This window comes from Salarias fasciatus, chromosome 17 (assembly GCF_902148845.1).
Source record: "Salarias fasciatus chromosome 17, fSalaFa1.1, whole genome shotgun sequence".
NCBI classification, from domain to species: Eukaryota; Metazoa; Chordata; class Actinopteri; order Blenniiformes; family Blenniidae; genus Salarias; species Salarias fasciatus.
Window position 1 is genome coordinate 13,145,156 of NC_043761.1, and position 12,765 is coordinate 13,157,920.

General features: G+C 43.4%; 1 protein-coding gene across 2 annotated transcripts; it reads left to right on the forward strand.

Moving 5' to 3' along the window:
* The first annotated feature begins 111 nt into the window (after positions 1 to 111).
* Positions 112 to 12,702, forward strand: cracr2ab (calcium release activated channel regulator 2Ab). Of its 2 annotated transcripts, none has more exons than XM_030113565.1 (18): positions 112 to 806; positions 1,670 to 2,063; positions 3,378 to 3,489; positions 3,868 to 4,057; positions 4,176 to 4,322; positions 6,341 to 6,431; positions 6,995 to 7,090; positions 7,492 to 7,679; positions 8,275 to 8,346; positions 8,532 to 8,580; positions 8,675 to 8,757; positions 9,006 to 9,687; positions 9,785 to 9,923; positions 10,302 to 10,383; positions 10,629 to 10,743; positions 11,056 to 11,157; positions 11,390 to 11,466; positions 11,637 to 12,702. In XM_030113565.1, exons 2-18 carry the CDS (start codon positions 1,914 to 1,916, stop codon positions 11,722 to 11,724), a joined length of 2,463 nt encoding a protein of 820 aa, XP_029969425.1. In that variant the 5' UTR covers positions 112 to 806; positions 1,670 to 1,913; the 3' UTR covers positions 11,725 to 12,702. The 2 variants fall into 2 exon arrangements, with proteins under 2 accessions (XP_029969425.1, XP_029969426.1); XM_030113566.1 differs by having other exon boundaries at positions 9,099 to 9,687.
* Positions 12,703 to 12,765: the final 63 nt, after the last annotated feature.

The window sequence follows — 12,765 nt, forward strand, 5'->3', positions numbered from 1 at the left end:
TGGACAGCGCTGTTTGATTTCCAGTTTCACGGACTCCTCCTGGATTTGTAGTTTTGTGGTAATTCAAGACCAAGTGAAAGCGTCTGCTTGTTTTCGACTGATCAGCTTTTTGGATTAAAGCTGTTTCAAATCTCAGACCACAAGGTGGCATTGTAAGATTTGAAGTGATGGAAAAACAATTTTAGCAACTTGCCATAAATAAATGTGTTATTTCTTGTGAAAAGACGCTTAAATGAACCATGAATGACAATTTGAGGTTTTTGTCAGATTTGAGCAATTCAGCAAGGTTTTATTTCAGGTTGTGACCCAAAATTTCTTATATCTCTGTTTAGACGAAAACTTCATCCAGATGGCAATTTTCAGTAAATGCAACTCAAAGTCTTATTACAGGTGATATAATGACAAATAGTGAAAGCAAAGAGAGGCTTTACACAATCAAATACAAAGAAAAATGAAATAAAACCTGGAGAGAAATGCAAATATTTCTACATCATGAAAGAGGAAAGAATAGAACAAAACAGGATCAAATAGATAATCATGTAAGATATTGCCAGAGAAGGTCGCGGAGGTCCTCGCTCAGCCCTGATGCAGGGTTCCCTCTGCAGCCCTGTGTCACTGTGGCTGCAGCGGGTGGACCCCGCTGAAAAGCCTCAGGCCGCTTCCTCATGACATCACATGGTTGCAGAATGACTGGTCCAACATTCGTCTGAGAGGCAAGACTTCCTAAACATAGAGCGCGGCCACAGCTCTGTTGATACTGAGGGCGGAAAAAGACTCCTGTTTCTTCTGCTCGACATCAGCAGAAGGTAAGTTACTGTACTTAATTCAAAGGATTGGTTTGTGAGTCACTGCAAAACTTTGTATTTGTACAAATAGAACAGCAAGCAGAGTAAAACAGACTTTTTTGCATTCATTTTTTTGTGTTTTGTACAGCAAACACTCAGTTGTTTCTTCTGTCTTATGTTTATTAGGGAAGAACAATTGTTTTTTGCCATATTTTAATGAAGAATGTAGAAAATGTGAGTCTGGATCCGTAACTGAAGAGTTGTTGCCTGCATTGGAAAAGTTTTCCGAGGACGAGGAGAGAAGAATCTTTTGTGTTGCTGCTATTTTTAATCGTGTTGTTCCTGCCAAGCAGAGACTATCGCCACTAAAACAAAAAAAAAAATGTTTCCACAGCACAAACTTCCCTTCCAAATCACACTTTTGCCTCTCGCATTTCACTCTGAGCTGTGTTTTGCTGCATATTTAGTTACTTTGACAAGCCAAACTGCACCTCGGCTCTAAACCGCACAAACGAGGGAACACTTCAAAACTTTGCTTGAGACATAAAAGGTGTGATGAAATGAAGAAATGGATGTGAAAGAGCGGGGATGCATAATGCAGCGCTCTGCTGCTTGGCAGTGGCTGTTACAGTCTCGCAGGCATTATGCCGTCATGTGTTCTGTATGGCTGAGTATTAAGATAATCCCTAACTGTGTTTACATACCTTTGTGAGTGGCTTGTTTCTGGCTTATTAGAAAAGGGGAAGCTGTGTGAAGTTGTAACAAGTGCACTACTGTTGTGTTAATGTTGCGTAACTGTTTTCTTACTTTTCTGTGTAATGTCACTTTTCCACATTCTCTAGTAAGAAGCACTAATGTCGGCTTTAATCTTTTCCATCTTCCAGGAGCCTGAAACCACTTCATGTGTATTCATGAGCCACAAAGTTGTCGGAGTCCTCAACGTCTGATGCTCCTGCCTCTGTTGTCATGGCAACTGTGAGGGCCGCAGGGGACCGGATGCAGGTCCAGTGAGGAGGATTTCACTCAGGACTGCCTCTGAAGTGCACGATACTGACCACACACAGCCGAGCTCGAGGGTTTGTGAGGGAAAAAAAAAACAAAACAAAACAAAAAGACGTCGTCGCAGACATGGAGGAAGAGCAGGAGGTCAGGGTGAACGGCTTCGGAGGCAGGAGGGGCTCGGACTGGGGTCGCATCACCCTGCTGGACAAGACCAAGGAGTTCTTCCAGACCTGTGACGTGGAGGGCAAAGGCTTCATCACTCGCACAGACATGAGGGTTAGAGACATGAAGAATGTCTACAGCTGAGATGGAAATGAGTGAAAAAGGATATTTATGAATAATGCAGCATTTGATGGTCCAGGTCCAAGTGCTCTTCATCAGCAGCAGTAAACTGAATCTATGACATCAGAGCTGCAACTCTATAGTTTTGGTTAAAAGTCCCAAAAACAAAGAATTCTGCATGTGATATCTTCAGCGTTTGAAAATGTATTTTATTTACCCTTACAGAAAACGTATGATCTTCTCCTTCATGTATGTTAATTACAATTAATTTACTCAACTGAGAATTAAATTTAGAAATTAGTGAAATATTTAGTCTCATGCTTTCTGAAAGATTTTAATATTTTAATCATATTAAAAGGTGTTTATTTATAAATATTTAAGAGAAAAAAAAACTTAAATAGCTCTCAAAGGTGTAAACTTTTTTTGACTTTTGATCTTCAGATAATCTATTATTATTTTGTCATTTTTTAACATATGCAATTATTTATTTTATGTAAATTCCCATTATATTTCCCTTTTAAGACGTTTTCCCCAGGAAAAAAAAAACTCGTTTATTTTTGTCAGAAAATGCATAGACGCTTCATGGATGCATTAAGCCCGCCCTGGGAAGAACAGTAGGTCATGCGGACACGCTTTTACCTGCTTGTGCAATTTCATGTCCTCTGAGGCTGTAATAACGGGGAGGCAGCGAGCAGAAAACACTTAGTGTCACCGCTTTGGCGTAATTCTGGCATGTTGGGAGTTTTATATCACCATTGTCAAAAGAAACACTTCACCCACTTGGTGCGCTCCAACAGCTTGTGAAGTGGTGGAGGAGCACCATGGATGGGAATGTTTGTGAATATAATTCACTCGCTCATACATCATTTACCAGGCCGTAACAATAAGAGCGAGCCTCTTTAAAAGCTGCAGCCGTGTCGGACCTGTGTTCCATGCCAGTGCTCTTGTGAGCCTCATGCTTTTTGTTGCCACTGTCTCTATTCAGAGTTTCTGAGAAAGAGAAAAAGAAAAGAAAAAAAAAAAGCTGCTGTTCACTGACTCATAAAGCAGCCGCTTTGTGCTAGTGTTTATTCAATGCAAGCTGTGTTTGAGTTGTGTGTTTGAGTGCATGGGGCGGTCGTAAATTCATGTCTCAAACATGTGACTTGGATCTTTTAAGATACAAGATTCCACCCCCCCCCCCCCCCCCCCCCCCATTTCAAAGTAACTTGAAATATTTTGTAATCTGATTTCATTATTTTTGTTTTTGCTGATAATTCCTGACTCCGTCAGTTCGCCACAGCAGTGTTTATGTCTTTGTTCTGGCAGAGGCTCCACAGAGAGCTGCCTCTGTCTGCTGAGGAGCTGGAGGATGTATTCGACTCCCTGGATGCGGACCACACTGGTTACCTCACTCTGGAGGCATTTTCATCAGGATTCAGTGGGTTTCCTTTTTTTGTTTTTCACCTGATATTATTTGCATTCTCTTACACCAAACAGCTTTCAATGATAAGTTTTCAATCCTGCATCAAATGACATGAATTGACTGCACTGACAGCAACTGATCATCTTATAATTCTACAAAATCAAACACCTGTGTTTCAAAAAGTCACTTTATTGCCTGAAATTTCAATATTTAAAGAAAAACTTAGGGAAATTATGCAAAAGTTTGGTAATTTGAACTTTTTTCCCTTCACAGCTTTATAAGCAGTGTTACTGTATTATTAATAAGTTTGTTTTGTGTTAATCAGTGAAGATAAAAAACTTTGGGAAATATGTGTTAAAGTTCAAAGCTGAACCCAGGTACATCTCTGCTCAGGTCAGTTCCTGCGCGGTCGGAGAATCTCTGTGGCCGATGATCAATACCCGGCACCCGGCCCCATCCATCGAGCGAAGGAGGCTTTCTACCAGAGCCAATGGGAAGCCAAGCTGTCTGCAGTTGAGGATGAGGAGGAGAGGCACTTCTGTATGCTGCTGGAAAGCCTGGGAGCCAGTAATGTGTTTGAAGAGTGAGTGTTTTCATATTGAACCTTGATGTGACTGAACTACTCTGCGACGCTCCATCGTAGCCTCGCCTGTGCTGAAATTGTTTCCTGTCCGTTCTCTATTTTTATCACGTCTCTCCAGTCCAGGGGAGGTGCGCAGTCTTTGGGCCCAGCTCAGGCGAGACGAGCCTCACCTCTTGTCCAATTTCGAGGAGTTTCTCGCCAGAGTCACCCACCAGATTAAAGAAGCCCATCAGGAAAAGAGAGAGATGGAGAGTGCACTCCAGAGGTAATGGCACCACGCACATTCATCCATCTACGAATAGTGAGTTGATACTCCATTAGTTAACCCCAAGTAAAGATACAAACATGCATTCAGAACATTCAAACTTCCCACAAAGCACTAGTGATTTTCTTACTGTGACCTGAGAATATTCACCAATACATCAACGGTCAGTGTGGACTGGAAGTTTTCTGAAACAAATAAGTTTTTAAATGCTTTTTGAAAGCGTCCACTGAGTCCAGAGAGCACAGGTCTAAAGGAAGTTCGTTCCCCAAGGCGAGACAGGATGGATTTAAACGAGCGGTCACGTCTCGCCATAAAATGATTTCGAGGAACTATCAGCAGGTTCTGCTCAGATGACCTCGGGCTTTGAGCTGAGCTGTAGGCCTTAATTAAGTCAGCGATGTACCTGGGAACCTGGCCATGTAGGCCTGGAAAGGTCAGCTCCAGGATTTTAAACTGGACATGTAAACAGAACAGGGAGCCAGTGGAAAGATTTTAAAACAGATGTGATGTGCGACCTCCTGTTGGTGCTGGTCAGCGGCCTCGCAGCTGAGTTTTTAACGTACTGAAGACGAGCCAGCTCTTTCTTGTTGAGACAAGTTAACAGGCTGTTTCAGTGGTCAAGCCGCAAGGATGCAAATGCACGAATGATCATTTCAAGCTCGTTCTTCGATGCCATGTTTCTGAGCTTAGCCATATTGTGCAGCTGGAAGAAATATTTTTTAACTAGTTGCTTAGTTTGTGACAACCAGTTTCCCGAGGAGCTCAATTTGTGAGCTCCAGACGTCTTGAGGGAGCAATACAGTCGCAGATCATCAGCAAAAAGTTGGTAGGAGACATCGCTGAACTGCTGGATTATCTGACTGAGAGGAAGAGTATGCAACAAGAACAAGAAGGGTCCCAGAACTGAGCCCTGAGGCACACCACACTGCAGGTTTCCTGGGTCGAACATGATGTGGTTGGCTGACACACTGAAGCTCCTACCAGCCAGGGATGAGGAGAACCACTGGAGCACTGGACCTGACAATCCAATCAGATCCCACAGCCTGTTTATCAAGATCTGGTGGTCAAAGGTCGAGGACAGCTCCAATAGGACCAACACTGTACATCTCCAGCAGACACCAGGATGTTACTGGACACTTTCAGTAGTGCGGTCTCCGTAGAGTGGTGTTTTTGAAAACCTGACTGAAACGTGTCAGATTTTGTGTGACTGTAAAGATGTAAGTTGTGTAGAGTTGTGTGTACTCAACGATTCAGCGGTGAGAGTTGACCATGAGTCTCAAAGGCCGCATTTCATAATTGGTTCCCACAGTTAATAAACCCTTAAGGTTACGCTCTTCTTTTCTCTCTACTGCACTCATTAGCTACCTGAAGAATCTCTGACATAACCATGCGTGTGTGTGTGCGTGTGTGTGTAGGCGCATGCTGGCATGTACCCTGCAAGCGTTTGCATGGATTTGCCTGTAATTCTCTATAGAACAACCCCTTTATCCATGTCAAATGACCACTAATCTGGAGGCACGCACACACGCACACGTCTGCCTACCCTCTGCTGGAACGCTTCAATCCTACGCTTGAGCAGACATTGAAGCAAAAACATGCATAATGTATCTTCTGCATATTACTATTACTCCCAAATATGCAGAACACCACGCTTTATGATTATAGAGATTATGAGTAATTGCAGATCTTGTGTACAAAGGATGTGAGTTTCAATGGGATATATGTTTTCCCATGGCACTGCCTGGCGCTGTCTCGCAGCCCGTTATTCCTCCACACTTCACTAATTGGCTGTTCAGGTCTTAAGAGTTGTCAGAGGGAATGTAAATAGCACTCAGTCTCCATTTGAACGTGAAGATCTGACGCTGTTAAGAGTACAGAGGGAAAATAAAGCTTTAAGCTCGGTCCAGACAACAGTGCCGCTGTGTTTGGAGATATTTTCACTTGATGTCGCTCCGCAATTCACCATTTGCTTTAATTACGACAACGCATCTAATGCTTAATGTCGTTCCTTATTCCAGGAAGGCTGCAACACACGACAGCGAGATCCGCCATTTATATGAAGAAATGGAGGCACAGATCAAAAATGAGAAAGACAGGCTGTTACTGAAGGTATGACAACTCGTGCTGGAAGAAACCTGCCAAAGCGAGAAAACATGTTGGAAGGGTTTTGTTTTTTGTTTTTTTTTTCGGGGGGTGGTGGGGGGTTTGTTCTTGCCACACAGTTATGGTAGGATTCCACGTCTTCACAGCGGATATCAATAGAACAATAAAAAAAAAGGCTGTTTCAAACAGTCTGTGTTCATTTTGAATCTGAATTTTACAAGTTGCACGAATTGCTTTGGACACGTCTCAACCGGAGATCGGCTTATATAAGATGGAAACATAAATCATCCCACACTCATCTTTCTGACATTTTTGCATTCAGCAGTTTATATTTTCCCAACAAGAAAAACAACAAAGTTTACATATTTATAGAGTTTTTTTGTTTGTTTTTGACAGAACAGGAGGAAGTAATGATCGATACATAAGTAAAGTTAGTGGAAGAGTCACGTCAAATTCAAGGCAGTGTTTCATGTGGGTGTTTTAAATCATGTCCGGAGGGGACGCTAAATCTGAATCATGCGCCGCTCTGTAAACCGCTGACCTTCAACCTGTTCTCCCGGGCCCCGCAGGACTCCGAGCGCCTTCAGCTGCGCAGCCAGGACCTGGAGCACCAGCTGTTTTCAAAGGAAAGAGAGCTGGATCAGCTTTTCCAGAAGCAGAAACGGGTAAAGCACATTTTCCCCGAAAGATCCATCCATTCATCTTCTCTTCCACTTTGTCAAATTTAAGGTCACAGGGGGGGATGAGAACCAATCGCGGCTTTCCCTTAACTGTAAATAAGAATGATGGATTGACAAAGCAAAACAAGATGAGAAATACTCAAGACAAAGCATGAAAAAAGCATTAAATCATAAATCAGTTCCATTACAACAGTGAAAGCCACATGATATCAGTTATATCAGAAAGTGTGTGACTGTGGCAACGTGAGTGTGTGTTATTAGTCTTCTTGACCTGTGTCATGGGGAATGGATTTAAACCGCGCTCACTGTTCTCTGTCTGCTGCAGGTATAAGTACACTCGCTCAGCATTAGTGTGTTTTCATTCCCGCGATCCGTTTCCTCCGCAGCTGGAGCTGCAGTGCCGAGACCTGAACAGCGAGAAGCAGGAGAGCCACGTGGAGAACGTCAAGCTGAAAATGACCAACGACGAGCTTTCCCGGGCGCTGGAGAGCACGAGCCAGGAGCTGACGCTGGCCCAGGAGCAGCTGGCCATGCTGCAGGAGCAGGCCGCCCGGCTGCACCAGGAAAAAGAGATGTGGGTACACACAGCTTTTAGGCACGTTCAGGCACTGTTTGCATTAACAGATGTTAAGAAAATAAAGAAAAACAAAACATAGAACTTAAAAAGCAGCATGAAAGTGTTGATGTAGTTACATGCAGTGATCGTTCTTTTATCACCAGACAAGGAAGTCCACAATATGAGTCCAGGTTGGAGTTTGCATGTTCTTCTCTTGCACAAATATGCATTTGATGTAAACTGCTGACTCTTTCTTGCACACAAATGCTTGTGCGTGGTAGTGTTTGTTTTTTTCCCTGTGATGGACTGGTAACATGTCCAGGGTGTAAAATGCCTTCATTTATAGTCAGCTGGGGTTTGCTCAAGCACCCTGCGTCCAATGAGATGGATAAAGTGGTTTCATGGGTGGATGGATGATGACTCATACCAGCACTACAGCAAAATAACAATCACCACATTATTTTTGCCCCATTGCTCTCATTATGAAACCTATTATCTTGACTATGCTAAAAAAATACTGTGTATTAGATCCATGAAAACAGCCTTGTGAGTAGAGTCAGCTAAGCAAACTTAAATTTGTTTCATGCTGACAGCTTCGTCATTATCATTTCAGGGAAATGTACAGAGTGACTGAGGGACTGCAGAGGGAAAAGCAAAGCCTCATGAAGCAGCTTGACCTGCTCAGGTAAAGTCGTGGACACTTTCCAGTGTTCAGTAGTCAGCTTAAACTTTTTGACTTGTGGCTCAGTTCTAGTTGCCAAATGTGACTCATGCTGGATTTCTTCAGATTCAAGCCTGTCAGATAAAAACCCTTTGAAAATATTTAACGTGTATTCTTCTCTGATTGATTTTTCTTCTCAAACATACCAGAGAGATGAACAAACATCTGAAAGATGAGCGAGACATATGCTGCGGCGTTGTAAGTAAACTCTATTTTCACTGTTATGATGAATCAGCATCTTTGACTTTGTGAACAAGCAGGGTGTGTAACACTTCCTCTGTCGTTAAACCAGCCTCGAACCTCACTCAGAAAGAAGCAGAAGCAGAGAGCCGGCCTCGCCGACTTATTTGACGACACCAGCCAAATGCCAAAAAGGTAAATTTGCAAAATCACATGAAGAATAATGAAGAATTTCCTCTTCACTCTGAAAATCACATACCAAAAGAGGAAAAACAGAGGATATTTGATTCTGTGCTCTTGCATTGATTCATTCCTGCTTTTCAAATGACTTTCTGTTTTAAATTAAAGACATACACACATATTAAACTGGTTCTGCCACCATAGTTCACCTCAGTCAAGGGGATTGATCCAGTTTATCCTCTGTTTCTCCTCTGTTCCCAAAGAGCCCCACTGTTGGTGGATGGGTCGTACCAGTCTCTGGAGGCCTTGCCTATAGAGCACCTTCAAATCGTGTTTGTTGCTTCCTCCTCCTGTAGTGAGGATGAAGCCACTACCAACAGTGCTCCCTCCGCCATGATCACAAGCCCCGCGTGTCAACAGCGCCCTTCGGCGAGGAAGACCTCAGGCCTAGCCAACGGCTACGCCAACAGCGCTCAGCCCAAAGTGCCGGATGTGAAGGCGAAGGCCAAAAAGACGTCCAGCAAAATGGCCGCTAACAAGCGGTTGATGGGAAAAAGCAGAGAGCGGTCGAGGAAGGTGGGAATCGAAAGGAAAGCAGGGGTGGACGATGAGGTCTTGGATGCCCCGCCGGATGGCTGGCCCCTCCGTCGAGTCATCTCCATCGAGGAGGACCACCTGCCCCACCTGCTCCAAGGTGGACCCCAGCTTCTGCTGCACCAGCTCAGTGAGGAGGAAGACGAGGAGGAGGAGGACGAGGAAGAAACAGAAGCACCGAGCGACGTTGAATCTAGCGTCGTTATGGGGACAGACCTCTCTGCCACGCCGCCGTCCAGTCACAAACTGCTATCAACAGACGCTTCTCCGACAAAGAAATCCTGTTTCACCCGCATGAAGAAGACGCCAGTGTCTGCAAGAGGACAGCCTGTTGGAAAGGAGACCCAGCAAGTATGCCCACACATGTAGAGCCCTGAACTATTTTGAGCTTGATTTTAATACCTTATGTTTGTCTTTAATTCTCTGTTCACATTTTTGTCTTCTGCAGAAAGCACAAGAAGGAGCACTGTTAGCTCCGGATCGTCTGTTTAAGGTAGTCCTGGTTGGGAACTCCAGCGTCGGAAAGACATCACTGCTGCGCTCCTTCTGTGAGGGCCGTTTCCTCCCTTCCACAACCGCTACTGTGGGTGAGAAGAAAGATGTTGCCTCCTATTTGTGTACAGTAGAATTTCAGGAATCCGAACTGCATTTGCGCACGAGCGGCGACAGATGCACAATGGAGATCGAGGCTGAGCTAACATCACATGAAACGGCTTGTGAAGTCACACTGCCCGTCTAAGAGTCTTGACTCACATTGCACAGCAGATTATGCCACTCCTGATGAGATTTTATTCCCTCTTTGCTTTCATCTTTTCCAATCCTCATCTGATGCTTGTTATCACCACTTTGCCTCCCTCCCTTCTCCCCTGAGTGTCACACCTCGGCCCCCTAGTGGTGTTAACATTAATGCAACTTTCTCTAAAATTCAAACGCAAAAAACAACAAAAAAAAAATCTTCTTATCAGGTATCGACTACAGTGTGAAGACGTTAACTCTGGATAACATGCAAGTAGCTATGCAGCTTTGGGACACAGCCGGTCAAGAGAGGTGAGTGACCATCAAGACTCAAATAGAGTATCATCAATCCCCCTGTCTGTCTGCTTTATTCCTTCTGCGAAGTCAGGGTACGCCTTGGGCAGTCGCCACACACGTTCACTTCCACAGACAATTTAGGGTCACCAATTACCCTCACTGACATATTCTTGGACAATAACGTAAATCAATACTCAGCAAGGCCATGCACGGTAGACCAGTGTGATCACTTTTAATCCCTGTCGATACATCACTGTCAGGTACCGGAGCATAACCAAGCAGTTCTTTCGAAAGGCAGACGGCGTGGTGGTGATGTACGACGTCACAGTGGTCGAGAGCTTCAAGGCCGTGCGGCCGTGGCTCGCCAATGTCCAGGTCAGTCCAGTAATACGCAGCGTCCTCTGCAAAGCCTTTTTTTCAAACTTCATTTTCCTTTTCATTGTTTTTCTACTTTTACAATGCTCTCACTCAAATGGTTATATGTGAGCATTTGTAGAAAATTTCTGTTAAATTCAAGACTGGCACACATTTGCTGATTGGTGCATCAACACAAGCTGAAGGAGCTGTGACCATTTGTTGTCTTGTTCTGTTTCTCATCAATCTCTCATAAATATTTATAGGTATGCAACAGATAAATGAATAGCTGGAGATTTTCCCACATGATCGGCCTGTTCTTGCTCTGGTCAGGAAGCAGCAGGGGAGGGGATCCCTATTCTTCTGCTGGGAAACAAAATGGACATGGATGAAGCCAGGGAGGTGTCATTTAAAGAGGCAGAGCAACTTGCTTATGTAAGTCTTTAATTGTAGCTCGGAGATAATTGGTGGTTTTATCAGGCCTTATTTATTGCACTTCTTTGTGCAACGCAGTGTAATAATGAGGTTACATGCTGTTGAAAATTTCTTTTTGTGTTGTCAGTGCCAGACATTCACATTTTCTTTTTTCATTCCAACACAAAAGTTGCAGCTATGGAAACTTTCCCACAGAAACACCAGCGTGCATGCCTATTTTTGTATTGTGCAGGAAAACAGGGTGATGTTCTTTGAGGTCAGCGCCTACACAGGCAGGAATGTGACAGAGTCCCTGACGCATCTGGCCAGGTAAGATTATTAAAATGAATCATGTCACTATGTAAAATTGCAAGGGGGGGGAAAAAAAAAACCATTCCTGACACGCCGCACGCCAGTCATCGGACGCATAATGATTGGCAGTGCTGGCACTGTTGACTCATGCCGTGTCTTCTCTGATTTCCACTGTTTCTGTCATCCAGAGTGTTAATGGAGCAGGAGGACCATGTGAGAGACACAACAGTCATCCTCAGTGCTCAGCCGGTGAAGAAGAAAGCCTGCTGCAAGTGAACCAACGCTCGCATTATTGGCGATACCATTCGGCATACTCAATTTACTGAGTTCTGGATTACTTCTGGACAGTCAACATACATATTTGACGGTGAAAACAAAACATCTGCTGGAGGTGACGCGAACCTGCAGTATGAATAAGTGAAGCTCAAAAGAGCAGTTAAAACAAGGAACTGCTCCATTTCCTGTAAATAACATTGTCGTGCCTTATCCATGTTGCGCTGTCGATATGATCTTCAGTAGGAAAATCCACGGTATTATTGTTAGTCCGCAGGAAATTCAGATAGTGCTGTAACTTTTTTCTAAATGCAGACTTGCACGTCTTAAACCAGGAGTGTCAAACACATTTTAATTTAAGGGCCACGTACACTCCAAATTCACCTCGAGTGGGCCATATCGATAAAATTGAGTCATAATGACCTTTAAATTTAAAGCTTTGCACTATGGGTGTTTTTAAAAATTCATCCTGACAGCATGGCTTTTGAAGCTAATGCTCATCACTGATATCTCAGTTCGAGTCTCAGTGTTGTGTTGTGTCCACTACACTTAAAAAATATATATCTTTGAAATTTTTACAATTGGCTTCATGGCTTGGCGGGCCTTTTTGCAGCCTCTTGTGGGCCAGTTTTGACCCACAGGCCTTATGTTTGACACCCCTGTCTTAAACAGTCTCTGCATTTGTCTGTGGAAGATTATACTATGTAGGAAAAATTGACTGAAAATAATGTAGCAAAAGTGTAACTTGATTCTCTGACATTTTATTCATCATCACATACATTTTTCATACTCTATGTTCGTCCGTGCTCCAAACCAACATGGCGTATTGCATTTGTTTGTTACTCTTTAGCGATGTTGTTCTGTTTTATTCTTGCACCAAAGTCCAATTGTTCTGAATTATCATCAATTGAACAAATAAACAAATTACAGTTCACTTGTTTTTTTTTTTTCCTGAAATCACTTAACTCAAACAGTTTTACATGCAAATATTAAATAAAATAAAATGCAATGAATCACTACTTTCTATACAACTATACAGTACGC

Bases quoted from the DNA above. Each gene is read 5' to 3' on its own strand.
- cracr2ab (XM_030113565.1), top strand. From the start codon at position 1,914: ATGGAGGAAGAGCAGGAGGTCAGGGTGAACGGCTTCGGAGGCAGGAGG. The intron at 3,490-3,867 runs GTGGGTTTCCTT...ATCTCTGCTCAG, and splicing joins GGCATTTTCATCAGGATTCA to GTCAGTTCCTGCGCGGTCGG. The intron at 7,091-7,491 runs GTAAAGCACATT...TTTCCTCCGCAG, and splicing joins TTTTCCAGAAGCAGAAACGG to CTGGAGCTGCAGTGCCGAGA.